Source organism: Hippoglossus stenolepis, chromosome 18 (genome assembly GCF_022539355.2).
Source record: "Hippoglossus stenolepis isolate QCI-W04-F060 chromosome 18, HSTE1.2, whole genome shotgun sequence".
Classification (NCBI taxonomy): Eukaryota; Metazoa; Chordata; class Actinopteri; order Pleuronectiformes; family Pleuronectidae; genus Hippoglossus; species Hippoglossus stenolepis.
This window is the reverse complement of record NC_061500.1, coordinates 2,846,615-2,867,664: the sequence shown is the minus strand read 5'-3', so window position 1 is coordinate 2,867,664 and position 21,050 is coordinate 2,846,615. Positions and strand designations below refer to the sequence as shown.

Below are 21,050 nucleotides of genomic sequence, written 5' to 3'. Positions count from 1 at the left end.
AGGAAAAAGAAGAGAGACGCTTTCCAATTGCATGGGCGAGGGTAACACATGCTATTTGAGAAGTTTGAGAGGAATAAGTGATGCGTTGAATTATCGACAGACGTGAACTAGCATTCAGATGAGGGGGTGGAGCCTGGGTTGAATATGCAGGAGGCAGAAAATGACGTAGAAATCCAGTGTTTTTGTTCACGACCCATCAGCATCGGCATTTGACATCTTTGTCATTTGTCACCTCTTTTTCATCCTAAGGTATTTGTATTCTTTCAGTTTTGTGTCCGCTGTATTCTCACATCGTCTCACTGGGACATTTTTCCCGATATTTTACTGGGCCTAGCAGAAAAGTTCTGGAGTAACTGACTCTGACCTTTGCCCCCGGACATGAGTGGATGTCTGAAAGCAGCTTTTGTTCCATCCCCGGTAACACATCACCTGCTGCCGCCGCCTCTCCCCTCCTCTAAATGATCCCCGCTGCAGGGAGCAAATGGATCCCATCAGCAGAGGACACCCAGAGGACTGAGCAGGACACCGGTGATAATACCGAATTGGATTCTGACACAAACACGCCAGCTGTTGACGGATGAAACGGTCCGGCTCAATCTTCTGCCGTCTGTCCTCCCGGCCGCCGCCCCCGCCTCCTCAATTCTCTCCCATCACTTGTCCCACTCGTCCGTTCCCTCCCTCCATCGCCACAATCCGTTAATACGAAATACATCTCGAGCAGAAACAATCCAGAGATGAAATAATCATCTCCCATCAACATGGAGTCAATTATCCGTCTGCGGGGAGGTTTTAAGTCTTTGGACACGGCACCGCGTCAGGAGTCGTAATCTCTGCCAAATCAGCACTTATCACCACCGCGGCGGCTTAGTTTGACCCGGGGAATATGAGAGGGGAATTAATGCTCCTCGTATTCCTGCCACCAACCACGAACCAATCAAAACGCAGCTTTGATGTGTGTTAGAAATACTACACGGGGGATTCACCCCGGGGCGAATTAAGTGATGTTACCCGAATTGTCCTTCAATCTCCCTGCGACCCTGCAGTCATCCTCTCCTCTCGGGGTAATTGTGCCCGTCGAGGCTCCGAGGGGCAGAGATCAGCTTCGGCTGTACGACGGTTTAAAAAGGGAGGAAACGATGTGGGAAAGAGGTTTGTGATGAATTACCGCCGGTAATGGAAGTTAAGTAACGTTGCGTAATACTTTAATTTACCAAATCCACGCGGTTACATAAGAGGTGACTGTCAAAAGCAGTTAGATGAATGATGGAGTTTCTGAGCGAGGACCAGGTCTGATTAGGAGAGACGCCATCTTTTTAACGTGAGCTGGTGGTGAGTTTGAAATGTGTTGTTTGTACAATTAAGGTTAAGTAGATCAGGTAGCATGAAGATTATTTTGTAAATCCTCCACACTTCAGGATTATTTGGGCAGATAATCTGCACAGACTCACCTCCAGTCGGGAACGCTCCCCCCCCCGATGGTCGGCAGGGGCAAACCGGGTCTGAAATCGGCCCGATGATCTTAACATGTCTAAAAATGATAAGCACGACTCCAACTTCCGCATGAACTCCCAAAGAACCACTGCAGCTCTTAGGTTCCTGTAGGTCAAAGCCAGATGTGTGAATTCTGAACTGTTGCATTGAGCCACACTAACTATTTGACTCTTGAGAGTGAAACCGTCAAAGTTAAAACAAGCGTCCATCAACTGTAATCACAAAAAGGGAGGCAGCTCTCTCTCTCTCTCTCCCTCCCTCCCCCTGAATTATTCACGCTCAGGGAACCTCGTCGGGATCGAACGCTGCTCACGCTCCTGCAGCAGCGTCCGAGTCGACCGTCCATTACCTGCGTCTCTCGTACTCACACAATCAACAGCTTATCAATTAATTACACGCGTTGCCTCGAATGTGCAGCAGAGCTGGAGCCGACTCATCTTTTCTTTCACGCCCCCTCGCACATTCTCAATTCATCGCTTTTTTATTATTCCCCAGGATGCACATCTTATATTCAGGTCTTTGCAAACACCTCCTGCAATTCTGCACACTTGTCTCTTATTCATAGTTTCTCATCTCTTGTAGTTAGTCTCTTGTTTATCTGCTTATACGTTGTTCTATTATATTTTGTACTTTACTGTACTTTATTGTGTTTCATCTACTTAGGGAGTATGTACAGTTTTTAGTACATTTTATGTTTATCACATTCTATTTTGAGTTATTTTAATTCATCGTATCTATTTTGTTGCTCCTCTGTGTGTGATTCCCTCGATGTTCTGCTGTAACACAATCATTTCCAAATGTGGGATCAATAAAGCACATCTATCTATCTATCTATCTATCTATCTCTCTCTCTATCTATCTCTCTAGTGTATCTATCTATCTTATGTGCTTCTTCTACGGTGTTGAATGAATGACAGACAGCAAACGGTATGCTGTGTGTGTTTGTGTGTGTGTCTTTGTGTGTGTGTGTAAGCAGGAGATAGGTAAGGCAGCTCCACAGTATCAGATGTCCTGCACGGCTCCTCTCCGTCTGTCTCGAGCATAAAAGAGACATCTGGGCCGTCTGACGGATCAGCCTCGGCCCACGCTCTGTGTGTTGTGAGGGGAATAATGTAATCTGACAGACACACAAAAGAGGATTTAGGATTCTGCCGGTGGTCGCTGGTCCAATACGTCAGTGATTAAATCCAGACAATTATAAAGATCTTCTCCGCACCCGAGTGAGTTACACAACCCCCCCCGGCCTCCTCCGGGACAGTTGCTCTGAGAAACGCACAAGTCAGAGGAATTCAGAACCTCCCAGGAAGTGGCTCTCTCAGGAGGAGATTATTTAAATCGTCCTCTCTTGTGCTTACGTAACCGTTTCCTCTTCTTCCCCCGTCCTCCGGCAGAGCGATCATTCAATGGCCACTTGCATCAGGAAGTAAAAGGAGGATTTGCCTGAATGTGTCACTTTTAAATTCGAACATTCGTTCCAACGTGGAGGGAAAAGTTTGTATTCAACCTGTAAAATGACCCGCTAAAAGTTAAAATGTACATTCTAGAGCGTCATGAGGTATACTTCAGAGCCTTTTATACTTTTACTTGAGTAACTTTACTTCTCTTTGAGTAAAGAATGTGTGTACTTCTACCACCTCTGTGTGTATGTCTCACTATATTTGCAATACAACAAACCACAAAGAACACAAAGCAGCTTCAGCCACAGGCAAACAAAACTCTTCTACGATAATATAATCACGCAATACAAATGTCAAACAGGAAGCAGATAAGGTTTTATCTCAGCATCACTGTTTTCTGTCACAAGAAATATTCTACTCTTATATATAAGTTTGCCAACTTTAAATCTCCAGATAAACGATTACTTTTAAATATCAGCTGGAATTATTCAACTCTTAGGGGGAAAAGAGAATAAGCTGCGTATTATAGAGGGACATTCATTTAAGTAGACTTAATTATTATTTATAATGTCAGTAAACACTTTCCAAAGGAGTTTAGGGTCTAAATCTCTCTCTGGTCCATTTAGAGTCCAATAGACCATGAAGCACTGAATGCATTGGGGGGTGTGGACACTGTGTGATTGACAGCTAGCACCCTCCAATGGCTGCACGCCCCCTTCTCCAAATATGTTCGGTTGACATCTTCAGGTCTATTTCAACCTTTGCGTGTCCTCGATGTGTAAAGAAACTCAACTGCACCGAGCTGTAAAGAAGAAATAAAGCTGTATACGTATTTACCTGGGTTTTGAAAAGCAGACTACGGTAAGTGAGGTGGGACAAGGTTATTTAATTTTGGATTGAAATAAGCACTTCTGATAACATGGCTAGACATTTGTGTTTCAACAGATTTTTGCCATAAGTGACGCATTCACTTCTCAAACAACTCGTCTCTTTCTTTCTGAGACATTGAGAGATAATAATCACTACTGAGCTCTCTGTGTGTGTGTGTGTGTGTGTGTGTGTGTGTGTGTGTGTGTGTGTGTGTGTGTGTGTGTGTGTGTGTGTGTGTGTGTGTGTGTGTGTGTGTGTCCCTGTGCCCAGCTCATAACGAAACCCGTCAAGTCGCTACAGACAAAACCAAAATAACAATGAACCTCGCAGATGCTCATTGCTATTCAGAGCAGACCCCACGCCGTCTTCACGACTCCCACGACGGTGGGAGCGGAGCCTCGGAGAAAAAAATATCCAACAAGCTCCGACAGGAATCGCTCCTGAGGTCAGGACGGCTCGAACGCCACAGGAACACGCTCGGGATCACAGGAAACCTGAGTGTGTGGAGCGCATCGCCGGGAACGTTTCATCCATTATCAACCTCCACTTACACAATTCACCACACTTCAAAATGTCCTTTAACTCTTTCCCATTAGTTTGTCCCAAATTCAAAAGCTTTCAGATAAGGTTTATTCAATTGACCTTTATCTCCATGACGACATTATACAACATTTATTAGAAACAGTTTTCCTGAGTGAATCTGAAGGATGAGGATGAGGATGAGGAAGGTGCCTATTGAATGATTTACTGTAAATCCCATCACTTTCTTAATACTTGTTTGTTTAAGTTGAGTCCTCTCAGATGTTTTAATTACTAATTTGAAAATATACATATTTGTCCCCACTGCCCTGCAGTTTTATGCCTCTGCCACCCACTACAATTTCAAGTTAATTAAGTTTAATACTTAATATTTGTTGTTCACGAGGATGTGACAGACGGACAATTACAAATATTTAAATAAACATATACAGAGTGAAGCCTGACCAAGACATGGAGACATCAAGGTGTCAGACCAATGTCAAAGTCACATCAGCCCCCGAGGGACCGACTGAATAAGTCATCTCCTGCCGGCAGACGGGAGCGAGCAGAAACTGGAGGGACTCTGCTCATTGACCGGATATTAATGGCTTCTCGCGGTGATTTAGTGCCGATCAGGTGATGGATCGGGGACACCTTCACTGTGAACCCAAGCATTTTGGCGGCTCCATTCAAAAGCAATTAGCCCGTTACAAAGGAGTGGTTCTGGCAGCGAGAGGCTGTGAAGGGAGCCCGGGTGGGACATCCAGAGGAGACTGACAAAACGCTGCTTCAAGATGGACACGGTGATGAGGTATGTGACCAGGGAGGAAGGTGGAGGGACGTTTCCTGATTTAGTGCCAGGGGCAGCTCGCGGGGACACAACTGAGTGAGCAGGTGTTGCTCTGGCTTTAATTTAAGGCCCTTTCATAGAGACGGGGCCACGAGTGACAGGGAAAAGGTGAAATCCATCATTTTTGTACGTGGATAACTGAAAATAAAGTTTTATTATTGAATAAAACTGCTGCAAATGACGTCCTCTCGTGCCCTGACCCTTTATAACGATGGCTGACAGCTCCCTGGTTGCTGGGTGGTTATAAACCCTGCCTCCTCCAGGTTAGTGGATGGGACATGGTGTGGTCTTTCAGTTTGAGATCACCACTGAACAGACTCCTAGCTTTCGTATCAGGGACAGTTTGGCTTCACTTCTCTGTAATTGGAGGAAGTGGACTCGCGTCGTCCATCTTTATTTACAGTCAACAGTCCAGACTTGAGAAATCAAATGAAGAGCTCCTCACGGTGTTTCCCTCGTCACTTCACAATCAAGCCTCCACGGCCTGTAAACATTTCAATATTCATTAGAGTGGCACAACACAAAGCCAGCGGGCCCCTCCCACCCACCCACTTAATTAAAGCAATTTATAAATATTTCACATGATAATTACAGAGAGGAGCAGAACTGAGGAGCGACACAAATCCTATTTGCTGAAAAGACGATTAAAATCAACACTGTGAGGGAAATAACAGTTTTCCAATATCTGTATTGATCGCTATGGAGGCAAATATCGCATGTGAATGATGAATCAGTGGACGTTTCATGCAGTGAACCGTTCCACTACGTTATAGACAAACTCTTCTATCCATCCGTTAGGTTTCTGCTTCCATTCCCTCCTCTTCCCCATCAGCCAACTCCTCACACTGCAGCCAAAGATCCAAACCAACGTCCACTCTCCTCCCTCCTGATTAAAAACTACAGAGACTCATCCTCTTTAAGAAGCCGCTCACCATCTATTTCTTATATTTCTTACATTAGCATTCATCCGCCCGCGTTGCTTTAAAAACAGATTTTAAGGATTCCTTCTACTTTTGAAAACTTTTGGCCAACTGGTTGCCGATGGGAAAGAGTCTCACACCACTGGACTGGATCTGTCGCTGATGGAATATTTCTTCTGTCCTTGAGGCAAAGAGTTCGAGCTGCCAAAAAAATAAAAGATGTGAAAAATAAGAAGAAGCGCTGATCCTGCAGACGTCAGCCATGACTTGGTTCATACTGGACGCTGGCCAGTACGAGCTGGTGGCCAATTGAGCCGTGGGGGCAGTTAGGTGCTAAGTGTCTTGCTCAAGGGCACCGCAAGGGGAGTTTGTGAAGTATCACCCGTGAGGCCGCACTTTGTTTAATCAGTTTTCCAGCTGGAGCCCCCACACTTCAATCTGCTCCTCTCCAATATAGGCAGCTGCTGTCCAAATGGAAAAAACAGCGTTTTAATAGGTCTACCTTAAAATAGAAGATAGTCACAGACGCATAACGAACACATGCACATCTCCAAACAGCTCAGAGGCCTAAAGGATTATGAAAACATAATATATGATGGTCCTTATATGATTATTGACATTTATTTTAAACAAACAGGAAATTATTTGCAGTTTATGCCACTTGAGATGATCGTCCTGTTTATGCACATCTACATTCTGAGAAATAATAAATTAGGAAACCTAGAAAACCAATTCCAGAAAATGTAATCAAACGAAAACTAATTACTGCATAAAACAAATGAAATAAGTATATCGCAATCAAAGTGGTTCTCAGGGAATCCTTCTAAAGAAATTCAATATATGGTGTTATGATAATAATGTTACCATGAAAGTACAAAATCATAAATCAGCCCTTTATATCTCCACAGAAAGAAAGTCTTCTTCCACAGAGTCCACAAACCAAAGTAAGTGGCTCTGTAAGCAACCAACGAGTTTTCAGAAAGTGCCATGAACGGATCTATGGCAGAAAGAGGCAGAATAATCAGTTATCAACTTGTTTGGTCTATTTAGTGTTTTTTGTCGCACATGCATGAATGCATCAGAGCAGGAAACACGAATCCTCCCGGGTTTCGTTACCTTGTTGGTTGAGGGTTAAGCGTCTTGCTCTCGGGCATCTTAGCACCAACTGCTGACGTCTGGGAATACGAAGAGAAATAATTCATCCTCGCTGGGATTTCAGCAGAACAACACTTTGTGCTGTTTGCTGTGCTGTTTTCTGACCTTCGGGGCGTCTGCAGGCAACAATCAGCCGATTGTTTACTGAAGAAAATAGCACCACAAACTTATTTGGAGACTTAAGACAAATGTGCTGCTCTGTGTTATTAGCTCTGTACCGACGCAAGTGTACAAACACGAGTCCGCAGGTCAGGCCTGGAGGAAGTGTACCTCATTTATTCCTGTGCTGCTCGATGCTGTGCTTAATAAGCCGGAGCAGTGTGCGTCTTCACAGCCTCCAACACCCTCACATGCACGACTGAAAAGAGCAGAGAACTCAACACCAGTTTGTAAACTGCTAAATAAAGTTATGCTCACATAAAAACACCCCTCACCCACCTCCTCGTTTTCCAGCGCCTGAAAAGTATATTTTTGAGACATGAACCCGTTTCTCTGGCTCTTGCAGCCGTCAGAGAGATTTTCTCCGACTGTTTGCTTTGTTCAGCTTGTTACCTCGGCGAGAGCAGCACTTCTTGGCAACTTAAAAAAATAAAGACTCAGCCTTTCGCTCATTTCTGCAGTAAAGGAGGAGGAAACGCTGCAATCTCAACTCCAACAGCCGAGCGAAACCTGGAAGCTGCAGAGGATTGTGCCAACATTAGCACGGCCCGGGCCACGGCTGCTGATAAGAGCGGCTGTGAGGAAACTCCGGCTGCCACAGACACGGTGAGAGCCGAGCTCTGCACAGGACGGGACGGTGTCTCACCAGCGAGGGGAAAGAGGACAGAGATAAGTGAATGTGTTGCAGAGGTGGAAATAAGAATTTCAACAAGCGAGGATGATGCGAGCTGCCTGCAGAGCTGCAGAAACTAAAAATACGCAGGTATCATGCATTTTTTTATGCTTTGAAGGTTTGGAACTGATAAGAGACTTTAAAAAATGGATGTGACAGGAAACAAATTGTATATTCTCTACATTATGTCTTACAGATTTGGATACGAATCCAACCGGCAACATTGCATTATGATTTCTAAGTTGCAAACATAAGTTAAAGTTTTGTTTCTGTCCAATAATAGATGAGCACTAAACCCTGCAAAGTTGTGTCCTGCTGGTTTCAGACTTCAGGATATTCAGGCTGATTTGACGCCATTTCACCCTCCAAGAATTGGAAGAGAAGGTTGGTACCAATGTTTGGTCCAGATTATCTCTTCAGGGCCGCCCCGATAATTATCCAAAAAGTTTGATATTTAGGGTTTTAGATCCGGTTGATTTTGTCAGCAGCTGAGACTAACATCAGCTCCAGTTAAAATCTCCCCTGATGAACAGATATCTTCTTATCCAGACTCGTTAACCCGTCTGCAAGGTGCCGCTCTCTATTTACACCTGCTTCCCCATCAGGTCACATGAGAGACGGGAGGTGGTGCATCGCTGCCTCTGGAGCAATAATCTTCAGAAAATCCTGTTGTGTGTGTGATGCACCATTGTTTTCTAATCATGTAGTGTGAGTAAGATTATAGAGAAGATTATCTGCAGATTCTCCTTCTCCTAGATTTCAAAAGTCTGAGCTCAGCTTCAGTGCAGTAATGTTAACAAAGTTGTAAGTTTCTCTTTATATTAAATAAGAGCAGTCTTAAACATACCCAACCCTGTCAGTATATAAACATGCAATGCATTGAAATATGCACTAAAGGGCATCGGACGTATTTACGCACTGTAAAGTCAGTTTTTAGTTCACTTCACTGATAACATCGAGCAAAACAAACTTCTGTCACATCCACAGAATCATCTTCAAGCTACGAATCAATTAATATCGTCCTTTTTGCAGTTTAATGAGATTTTTTTTATCTGCCTCCCACCATCTAATCAACACACCGACCATTAGCAGAGCTGCTCCAGGCCACTGGGCTCCTACTGGCCAAGTCTCTGCATGTCCCCCTTCACTCTCTGGTCATTGCTGCGATTGTCCGAAAAAAAGATGTTGAACTCCTGAATTTATATAAAAGTCATGTAGACAGAGTTCAAAAACTACTTGGGATAAAAAAAGGAGAGACAGGGAAACCTATTAATCAACAAGGTCATTCCCAGTATTTTGTAGAGTTGGAACCAATCAGATTAAAAAGTCTGATAGACAGGGAGCCTCTGGCCGATGGGGAGATAAAACTGCTCGTCATGTCGATGTTGAGGCTCTGGCTCAGAAACGGCACGATTTATGTCCCCGTCCCAATCACGTCCCATCCCCTGAGCGTCCAGCGTGTCACGGAGACGATGATAAAGGAAAGGTCTAAATGCTGAGTGGGTAGCTAACCTTGGCAGTGACTCGGGGGACCGGGGCCAAGCCAGACTATTAGGACGAGGAGGATCCCAGACGCAGCTGTAAACCCTCCGCTCGTCCCCGCGTGGCCAAAACAACAATCTGCTGCTTTCAGAGAGCGACCGTGAATTCATCAGGAAACACAGGTTCGCCAAAGTGGAGCAGATTAAGTGGAGGCAGGAGAAAACAGTGGGGCTGAGTAATGTGCTGCAAATAAACACACTTCAGAGACGTATTTAAAGAAGCCAGGACTGTTGTGTGGACTTATTTCATATTTGTGTAAGTGGGAGAAAAATAGGTTCATTCTGGCCGAGGAAATGAGCAACACAGCAAATAAGAGTCTGATCAGATCGGGTTGTTTGGTGCAGTCTCGTAAAAAATCATCCAAGCTGTTGTTTTGAAGCCTCAAGTTTGACATCTTGACATCTTGACTTGTCCTAAAAGTTTGATGAAGCCACATTCGTCAGGCTGTAAAAACAAAGAATTAGAAACCAGGTAATTAAGAAGATCAAGAACAAACAACTTAGTGAAAGTCCCATTAAACCACAACTGAGCTAAGGAGGTTGAAAGGCTTCATGAAGCCGTAGAGTTTGATATGATCCTCCACGTCACACACAGTTGGATACTGAGTGGGAGCAGAGGTCAGTTGAGGTGAGGACTTTGTGTCACATCTGGATTCATCAGCAGGATCCAGACAGCAGCTTATTCAGAGGTGACATCTCATCTGTCACCTCCGCCACAGGCTCAAAGTCACTCAGCTTTTTGCAGACTTATAACATGACTCTAAATTGACTTTAGTCGGAAAATCTAAAGAATAAAACCGATCGATCACATCAATCAATCAATAATCTGTCGAAAAGTGAAAACCAGGTTGTTTAACATGGTGGGAATTAATTAGCTTTAAACCTCTTTACAGAGCTTCATCTCAGACCCCGATTGTTCCGGCGCCCGACTGACGCTTACGAGTTGAACGACACGTGTTCTTGAAACTGTGCACAGCGGGATTCGAGGCTCCCCCGTTCGCTAAGTGTGTCAGAGGTGTTGCTCAATCAGAGGCGACGTGCATTAAAGAGTCGGAGCACACACAGGATTCTAAAGTTCTCTACAAACGTGGCAGCTGCTGCTCGATGCTCACATCAACTGAAGAGTCTGTAACAACCGGCGAGTTTTGAAGTATTTGACACACATATCGTCGACCTCGGAGATTTCTTAGACGAGAATAACCTTCTCAGCTGCCATAGTCGCGACGCTGGTGAATCACAACAATGTTCAATGCACCAACATTTCCGTTAAAATAAAGATTTTGTGAACGCAGCTCTTGTCTCTGCAACAGAATATAAAACACGACTCTGCAGGTTCGAGAGGAGACCAGACAAGTTAGGCTGCAGAACATAACTTTATAATGATGAATTCATTAATTCATTAATCAGTCTGGTAGAGTTTAAAGCTTTAAAAAGATTACGATTCTGAAAGCCTCTAATAACATTTAGACTAAACCTGGAACTGAATTTGTACATTATTAACCTCCTGGGGGGGGGTTATCTCAGGAAAAGGCTGCTCTCCTATTGGCTGGGGGCTCTGCCTGTTGACAAAGTTGTACAGACGAACCACACAGCAGCAGAACACACACGAAAACATATATAACCAAATAAAGTGAAGGAAGGATGATGTCGCACATCCACGCTGCTCGTTTGTATCGAGAAAGAGAAGAAAAGAGAAACATTTCTGTGAAAGGAACTTGAGCAAACTCTCGGATACAGTCTGAGGAATCGATATCCTTGCTCCGCGGATAAGAGACGGCTTTAAATGGGGAGAGAATTGATTGGAAATATGTGGATGGTTAATGCCCTCATTAGTATTCTCTGGACGCAGTTTGAGATCACGTTCGATACGAGGCGCAGAAACGTTCTGCCGCGGCCTCGTGAAACGATTCAGTCTGAGGAACCGATTTAGAGACACCGGCCCGAGACAAAAGTAGAACAATGATCTTTACGCTTCATCACGCGAGTCGATAAATAACCAATGTAGGAAGACATCGGGCTGAGGAGTTTTCCTCCAGGGAGGAGACAGACTCGGCTCAATCCGCTCAAAAGTGTTTTGTTCGCCAGCCGAGACGTCGTCTCACACAAGAGCGTTAACGGGGAACACGAATGCAAAAGTGACGGAAACATAATTACAACAGAAGTGAGCAACAGCGGATGTCGACAATGAAACGAGCAGTTACTCAGTTGTCCTTGTGGTTGTGTTTTCATTGTGTGTGGCTTTTGTCGTTGTGTTGTTCCTTTTCACAGGCCTCAGCGGTGGCGGTGCAACATATGCAGTGGCGTCGCAGCCTATGAGGATGTGTTGTGGCCTTTGCGGTTTGCGTTGTCGCATTTGCATTCGTGCTCCCGTGAGACGCCTTGGCCACAAATTAAAACAACACAAAGATGAGGCCCACTGAACAAAAGAGAAGCACAGTTATCCAGAGGATCCAAACGGGACAAAGGACGACATAAGAACCTTGATATCACTAAGCCTGAGATTTCTACTGAAAATAAAGAGTGGACAGAGGAAAATAACATCAGATAAAACACTCATCTCTCTGCATTAGTTAAAAGCCCATAGAGGCAGGGTTAGGGATTGACTGGAGGACGGAGATCGCCTCAGAGCTGAACTCTGCATTAAGTGAATTACTAAAGTCCGCACAGGAAGAGATAAAAGCATGAATTACTTTTTCAAGATCACAGAAGGTTAGAGAGAAGTTCATCTGAGCTCTAATCCACGACAAACCACTGACCTCTTAACTACAGACAATCTATAGCCAAAGAAAGCAGCTTATAGATATGTGACAAGTTTGCTGATTATGTATTTTTGTCGTCTCATTTTTACTGATTAACAGTAATTTAAGTGCAAACCATGGTTTCCTGGGTCGATGATAGTCACAACCTTGGTTATCTCCACCCGGGGGCTTATGTTCTCTCCCCTGTTTTTTTGTTAGTTTGTTTTTCACTAGGATTACACAAAAATACTTATCAGTTATCCACAAAACTCTATTAAAAAAAGGGACATGTGTAAAAAAAAAAAGAGACCCATTCAATTTTGGAGCAGACGAGGGGCGGATCCAGGTATTTAGTTTCACTTTCTTGAGCATCTTCCAGGGTGTTTACTCAACATTTTCTCCATTTCCCCAGAGAATAAGTCGTGGATCTTGACGACAGAAATCAGGCACATTAAGGGGGACTTAAATTTAAGAGGACAGTTGGGCCTTGGCGGAGGTGTGAGCTCTGCTGAGTGTCTTTCGAGTTTTTCTTTCATTTGTCAAAGTCTCAGGGAGATTTAAACCTGTTCTTGGCCAAGAGGCTGAAAAAGGAAGATTGCCAGGCAACAATATGGATATAATATACAACTAGAGTGGGGCACACCTCCGCCAAGGCCCAACAGTCCTCTTAAATCCAGCCAAGCTGCACCAAATTGTGCAAAATCAGCAAAGAAACAGTTCCCTAATGGTGCCCGTTTTTTTTCCGATCAGGATCTAAGTTTCATGGAAGTCACTCCAGTAGTTTTTGTGTAATTTTGCTTTAAAATCAAGCAGAGAGGGGGTGAAAACATAACCTCCCTGGCTGAGGTGACTAGGAATTAACAGGTATCCATTTCTAATTAAGTGAAACCGATAAATAAAGAAAAAAAAAACATGAGGGGAGTGTTTTCCTCCGGATCCTTTACAATTGATTCGACCTTTGTTAACAAACGATGAATCCTGGGACACGAGGAGTCCACGTTCAGCCTCCAGCCGGAGCAAGTACAAGTGAATGAGCCAAAAGGGGAAAGAGAAGAAATAACCAAGATTAATTTTCAGCTCAATGAACTGGCTCGTAAAAACCAAGGACCTTGCAAGGCCTCCGTCTAAATCAATCTGCACTGTACACAAATCAGACATGCTCTTTTATCACCTCATTTGCTAATAGGCTTTCTTTACACTCACTGGCATTCACAGTGGTGCAAAGGGCTGAAGTCGTCCCAGTTCTTATTCTTAGTGCCGAGCAGTGGAGCCACTTTCCAGAGACACACACACACACACACAAAACACACAGCACTATGGTTACCAGCTGCTGTGAAGGTGTCTAGTTACCTGCCTGCTTAACATGCGAGCTCCTGCAGACGTAGTCGTCAGAAGCCAGAGCAGCTTCCAGCAAACACAATTCATCCTCCTTCACAAATCGAGCTCGTTGGCTCCGGGAGGTCAAGTCTTCGACACTGAGGCCAAATGAATATGAGCCAGGAGGCGATTATACAGAAGAGATAGAGTAGAAGAACACCCACGCAGAAAAAGATTGGTTTGGCCCGGAGTCGGCCCACACTGAGCTCCGTCACCCGGAACATAAACCACCTGGATTGATGGCACCTGGGCCGTCGGCTCCTGTTTGCCAGATCTGGGCCACAAGTGAGCCACAGCAATGTCACAGCATGTTAACCTAACTTTAGGCTCATGTCCATTTTGTCGAGGCCAGAAGTGGCACATCATCGCCTGAAGGTGTCCACATCCGTATACTGTCTGGTGCCAACTCACAACATCAATATCTCAAAGCAAGTTGAGGTACAGACCTCACAACATCAGGCTTCGTCCTTTTCTTGAAGAGCCAACTAAAAGAGGCAAAGCACGTCGTCGTAGCACGTACTCCAAAACAAACTCAGCAGTCCAGGTACTTTACTGAAGCTTTCTTTCTTGTGGTACAAAGTTAAACAAACAAAATGAGTTCGGTAATCTTATAAAGAATCGTGGATTGGATGAGCACCTTGACCAAAATTTCAAGGAATGGCTCCAACAATAGAGAAACCCATAAGTTCCCATAGTGATTAAACACTTGGGAGAAGAAACTCTCCTTTAAACCAACAGAACCAGAACCATGTGCCTCGACCGGTGGTGAGTGAAGAACAAATGGAGGAGAGAGCAGCAGATTCAGATTCAGAGATGGTGCATGTGGAGTCAAACTCACCTTCACTGCCTCCGCGTGTGTGACCTTCTCGAACACTTTGTCGTTGACTCTCATGATCTGGTCCCCGATGCGCAGACCCTCCTTCTCCGCCAGGCTCCCGGGCTCCACCAGCGACACGTAGATCCCGACCCCGTGCTCCGAGCCGCCGCGGATGCTGAAGCCCAGGCCCTCGTTGCTCTTGTGCCGCTTCATGCTGACCTGCCGGATCTCTCCCGGCGGCTCGTGGATGAAGTTCCTCCCGAGCAGCGGCACCAGCGGAGACGTCCCATCGCTGCTGGTGCTGAAAGTGTCCGGGGACCCCCGCAGCGCCACCTGGAACTCCGCGGGGTTGCTCGGCGAGAAGTGCCCCGGAGGTGGAGTGGGGCTGGCGCTGGGGAAGTCGCCCGGCGGGGGGTCGCCGGTGCCATTGCTCGCCGCTAAATCCGACTTCAGGTAGAGGCCCTCCGAGGTGTACTGCTCGAACAGGAGCTGGTCGGAGCGGGGGATGACGAGCCGCAGCAGGGGCAGCAGCTGCCGCTTGCTGGGCGCGTTGAGGATGACGTGGAGGGTCTGCACCAGGTCGTACACGTTGCGCTTGGAGTGGTACACGTTGAGGCAGTGGATGAACTGCTCCCTCTCGAAGTCGCTGAGCAGGAGGTTGAGCGCGTTGTGCAGCTTCCGCACGTTGGCCGACAGCGTCCGCGCGCTGGAGGCCACCGAGTTGGCGGAGGAGCTGAGCGACACGCGCTCCAGGTCGGTGCTGCTCATCCTAGCGGCGCGGCCGGGACGCGGCGCCACGCTGGTGCGGGGGTTAGAGAGCGACGGGACCGGGCATTACGCGCGGGCGGTGCGGGGCTTGGCATCACGACCACTGGGGACGCGCGCTCCGGCCGCATCCATGACCGATCCCCACCCCCCCTCCCCACCCCTTCACTTACAATCCCGCCGATAGATCCGAGAAATGCGCAACTTCCACAAGTCCGACCGACAAACTAACCAGCACTTACCATCATTTAGAAACCATCACGCTAATTGGATTCTGCAAAACTTCGTGTGCGTAACGGTGCGTAAGAGCCTCGTCCCGCTCCGTCAGAGCTTATCCGCAGGTCAGGTGTCCGCCTCACCGACAACACGCTCCCGGGCCGAGCCGAGCCAGGAAACTACTTCCACTCGGTTACGCACGAAATCCAAGAAGAAAAAGCCAAACAATCCCTGGACGCAGAGAAAGAGAAAACTTGTGTTTACACTCCCGCGGTGCGTCCGGAGGAGCTGCTCATATCCTGCTCACGGTTCCAGTTCCAGACGAAGTTCGGAGGAGGACCGGTTCCTATCCAGCTGGACTCCTCCGGTTCGGTGGTGTTCTCTACGATCCGGTGAAAGTGGAGGTGACCCGCGGCTCCTCCTCTGCTCCTCCTCAGTTTACTACAGAGACTGAGGAGCGCGACAGATCCTCCACCTCGCAGCGTCCTCCTGCAGGAAGTGACGCAGCAGCCAGCAGCCAATGACAGACGGCACAGACACGACCGCGACCACGTTACTAAAAATAACACATTGATGTTAAAGATAATTATTTCATCTTCGAGTTTTCACATGTGCAAAACAGTAGAAATTATTAAACACAAACCCAAATAGAATAACACACAGACACCAGAAGATAAATACTAATAATAAATGTGCAACAATAAATTAAATGTATCCTCAATAAAACACATTAGCACAACACACAACAACCAATAACAATGTAAGGATAGCACGACAAGAGGAGGAGGAAAAGGAGGGAGAGAGAAGAGGAAGCAGAAAATAGAAAGAAGAAGAGGAAAGAAGAAGGAAGGAAGAAGAAGAGGAAGAGGAAAGAAGAAGGAAGAGGACATAAGAAGGAAGGAAGAAGAGGAAAGAGGAAAGAGGTAAGGAGGAAGAGGAAAGAAGAAGGAAGGAAGAAGAAGAGGAAGAGGAAATAAGAAGGAAGGAAGAAGAGGAAAGAGGAAAGAGGTAAGGAGGAAGAGGAAAGAAGAAGGAAGGAAGAATTGTAAAGAGGAAAGAGGAAAGAGGTAAGAAGGAAGAAGAGGAAGAGGAAAGAAGAAGGAAGAGGAAAGACGAAGGAAGGAAGAAGAGGAAAGAAGTAAGAAGGGAGAAGAGGAAGCAGAAAGAAGAAAGAAGAGGAAAGAAGAATGAAGGAAGAAGAGGAAAGAGGAAAGAGGTAAGAAGAGGAAGCACAAAGAAGAAAGAAGAGGAAAGACGAAGGAAGGAAGAAGAAGCCGTGTGGACGGAGGCCTCGTGGTGACCAGCGTCTCGGTGAATGATGCTTTTATTATCAATCCTCTTTCTCCGTGTCGATTCCAGTTTATGGTCACAATGAATCAGTGTCATCTGCAACGTTATTGACGCATCTATAACTTCTCTGAGATCAATGGAATTATCATTTAATCAGTTAATTATCATAAAAACTAGAACAAATTAGTGTTTCAAGTTAACAGAAATCAAAGTGACATCTGAAAAGTGGTGAAACAGCAAATATTCAAATGTCGTTCTTTTTTATATCTGTGTGTAGGAGCAGAGGGAGGCCGTGTGCATGTGTGTGCACGTCTGTGTGTGTGTGTGTGTGTGTGTGTGTGTGTGTGTGTGTGTGTGTGTGTGTGTGTGTGTGTGTGTGTGTGTGTGTGTGTGTGTGTGTGTGTGTGTTTGACGTTGACTGATGGCAGCGGTTAGCAGACGTCACCGCTCGGGAAACACTGACGAGTGTGTTGCACTGGACACGCTGCACAACAAGGGAGACATGCAGGAAGTCCAGTGAGGGAGACAGAGAGGGAGTGAGTGAGAGAACGAGAGAGACAGGAGGACAAACACAAGGGGAGGGAATGGACACAGTGAATTCTGCATGAGCGTCCACGAGGCCCGAGGATCTGGGCTTTTAATCAGTTTTCAATTTAAACTGCAGAAAGTGATGGAATCCAGGGTGGAGATGAATTATCTCATAATGTGTTAATGCGGAGACGGCCGCTCTGAGCTGGAACGTCAGTATCTGCCACAGACTGTGATATCTGCTCCCTGGAGCCGGTCAGACCCGGAGGAGCCCTGAACCTCCAGAAAAGATTTCCCCCCCCCCCCAACAGTAAAGCAGAGACGAGCGAATGGCCACATTTCATGGTTAACTGGTCGTTCTGCAGGTTTAACGAGGCTTGAATGCTGCAGGTAATCGACTGTGACGGGTCACGAGGGAACAGCTCGGCAGAGTCGTCACTTTTCATCCAATTTAAAGATAATTAAGTCTTTAACACCTGGAAATAAATACAAAAAATCCAGTTGTGTTCAAAGCTGAAGCAGCTGATTTATCTGTAAATCATCACAAAGACGTCAGTCAGAGTTAGATTGTGGGATATTTTAGCATCTTTCAACCAATGGACGACATGACAGCTCTTAAAGTGAAGCCCAATCATCTCTATCGCCCCCTGGTGGCACAATGAAAATAATGTAGGGCCCCTCCAAGACCCTTGAGCTGCAGCATAGATCATAAACCCCGCCTCCTCCATGTTAGCAGATTGGACGTGGACGGAACTAAAAACTCAAACATCATATAACTTTTTCTCAAAGACGATGTTGGTTGTTTGAAGTTGTTCTCATCACACTGATGTATATTCAGGTGTTCATGTTCATGTTAAAGCGTTATCCTCAAATCAATTTGTGCTTTTATACAAATTTGCAAAGGAAAATGAACAAATATAGAAAATAAGCAACTATGAAATAAAAAGTACATAAAGGCAACTGAAGTACAAAGTTTAATTCTTGAATAAAATACAAGTAAAACACACATCAAGGTGAGACTCAGACTCCAGATTCATTAATCTCCCATCAGACCAAAACCCACATCCTGCGTCTGGAGCTCAGATCTGAAACTTACTGTAATGAAATGTGTCGCTATGGAAACAGCTTTGGTCCAAGTTCACAATCCTTTTCAGGTGATGTCATGAGAAACGTCCTAAAAACCCGAGAGGGTCTGAGATGCTCCGGCTGCAGGGAGGTGACACCTTCACCTCAACGACCCCCCGGTGATTAACATTAAAATAAAACCCGGTCTATTGAGCTGAAGGGACGAGAGCTTCATTCAGAGACTCGGTGCTGCGCTGCGACATTTAGCTGATAAGGATTAAGTATAATTACTTTCTCTTCGCGCGGAAGGAGGCACGGATTTAACGTTTTGAGATATATTTTATGCACAATTGTGACAACGACTCGACGGTGAGAACTAAAGCTCAGGTGATTCAATTAAAGCTTAAAGGTCTGTGTGAAGTCTCACATTTAATGCGACGTAATTGGAAGAGTGTCTGAAACAATGACTTTCAACCGTTTCCCCATCAGCCTCCATGGAGACTGATGTGACTTGTGGTGTAAAGGCAGCTTATCATTGACTTACAGCTGCTGCAGCTGCACACGGGCGGGAAGATGTGGTGAAGATCCAACTGAAGACACAAGAGGAACATGAAGAAAGTCCAAGGACACCAGCAGAAAAGTGTGGGGGGACAGAAATAATGTGAGACACATCAGGACATCAGTGTCTTCTGTGGTTGTTTCCCTTGATTACACTGAATTAGAATTTTTTAATTTGTGCAGAAATAAGCTGATGTGAAAGAGACATGTATTCTCTACAGATATAGAAACAAATAGTTGTAAATATAAACTATGTACGATATAAAAATGGTCTACTTTGTGTATTTTCACATTTTTTTCAATTTGATTAGAAAATATAAATCTTAGAAAAAGAGTTGTGATCTATGTTTGTGTTTGTTTATGTTTGTGAACACATCCTGGTTTGTACGATGTGATTGAAGCCGGAGGTGAGTTCAGTTCTTTTTTACATAAGGTTTTATTTATTGCAGGATTTTGAAAGGTCGGACCGACATCCAGACAAATGTCAATGACAAAAACTTTCAGCCTTTAAAAGCCCGAAGACGTAACTTATTTCTCCTTGACCCAAACTTTCTCCAATTCCAACCAGATATTGGAAATAAGGAAATCTGAATAACTAAACCAAATCATTTCTGTGGAGGCCGCGGTGTCACTCCAACATCATATGAGATATTTAAAGATGGTGGTAGAACCGTTTGCACCCAGCTCCTGATCCCTCGCCCTTCTCAACACGACACTGATCCTGGTCCATAAAAAGCCTCACTGTGCTTGTGAGTGATTGATCATCTGAGCTGAGAAGCTGCAGTAACGTTCACTTACAGACCGTTTACACAGAGGCAGCAGACTTCAGGCCCGTCGGAGGATCTGCAGGGATAAGACTGGACATCAATCACGAGTCGCTGCGGCGCTGCACGATCTGCAGATTCACATCAGCTGAGACGGAGAATCTGCCGGAGCCGAATGCAGACGCCCGTCGCTCTGCTGCTGCAGGATGTGCAGAGTCATGGGTTCACTCTTCACTTCAGATGATGATGAGTTTTGAGAAAATATGAAGAAAAAAAAAAAGAAAAAAGACCTCCTATCTCTCGAACTTCAAATAAAAATGAGGTTTTCTTGACAACAGAGAAGTTAATTTCACCAAAACGTGCACTTTTAACCTTGCAGCATCAGATGTGATGAAAAGTAAACTGTACAAGAAGTTTATTTATTTCTTTTAAGTTGGATATAAATTCAGAAGCTGGATATAAAGAGTGTGCAGGAAAAGAAGTGACCCCCAGGGCCACCGTGTTAAATAGAAGAAAAACACAGTATATGAGCAACAAGCTGAGGAAAGAAATAAAATGCTCCTGCTGATTTTGTAAAAGTAAAAACATATTTTGCGATGATATTTTGCAAAGAAATGCAGGATAAATGCAATTTTATAATTTAAAACTGTACTAAAATGGCTGAATTTGATGTGTATATATGTTATTTGTGAGTAAAACCTCTCTCACCAGCGTGTAAACATTTATAAAAGCTGATGTACGATAAAGTCTCCAGCCGGCTCCGTGTCCTCCAACTCTGTGGGAGCAGATTATCTGAGGAGATATTTGTGAAACAGATTTCAAAGTAACTAACAAAGATGATTTTGTCAGCCGGCGAGCGGAGCCCCTTCATCTTCTCGTCCTTCAATCCCCCTGCCTCTCCTTTAATTTCTCATCTGAGAGACCACACGATGGAGGCTGACACTTCTCTGATAGATAACAGCCCGCAGCTCCGAGCGGGAGCCAAGGTCTCCGGCTGCTCGGATGAATCCAGCTCTCGAGTGATCAGAGGAGTCGTCCATGGATCACCTGCCTCCGAGGTGGAGGAGGGAGGAGGAGGGAGGAGGAGGGAGGAGGAGAGAGAGAAAATCCACCTCACCAGGTTTCAGACACAGAAAATAAACGTCACAAACTGTCCCCTCTGCATTTAAAACAGCAGGGTTTAGATACACGCCGCTGCTGATTGGGCGACACCTCGGACACGCCCACCAAACGAGAGAAAACGTAAATCGAAACCCGACGAACACGGTTTCCAGGAAACACGTCGTTCAACCGAGGAACCGTAGAAAAACTGCAAAACGTTTTTGAGATCGAACGAACCCCCAGGTGAAGCGATACG

The 21,050-nt window shown here is 45.3% G+C and overlaps 1 protein-coding gene across 3 annotated transcripts in view; it reads right to left on the bottom strand.

Annotated features, from left to right (window-relative positions):
- The window catches only part of whrna (whirlin a), an 89,338-nt gene extending 73,935 nt beyond the window's left edge, over positions 1-15,403 (bottom strand). For all 3 annotated transcript variants that reach the window (XM_035141469.2, XM_035141471.2, XM_035141470.2), the window contains exon 1: positions 14,529-15,403. In XM_035141469.2, the coding sequence (XP_034997360.2) occupies positions 14,529-15,275 (747 nt within the window). In that variant the 5' untranslated portion in view covers positions 15,276-15,403. The remainder of the gene's footprint in view (positions 1-14,528) is intronic.
- Positions 15,404-21,050: the final 5,647 nt, after the last annotated feature.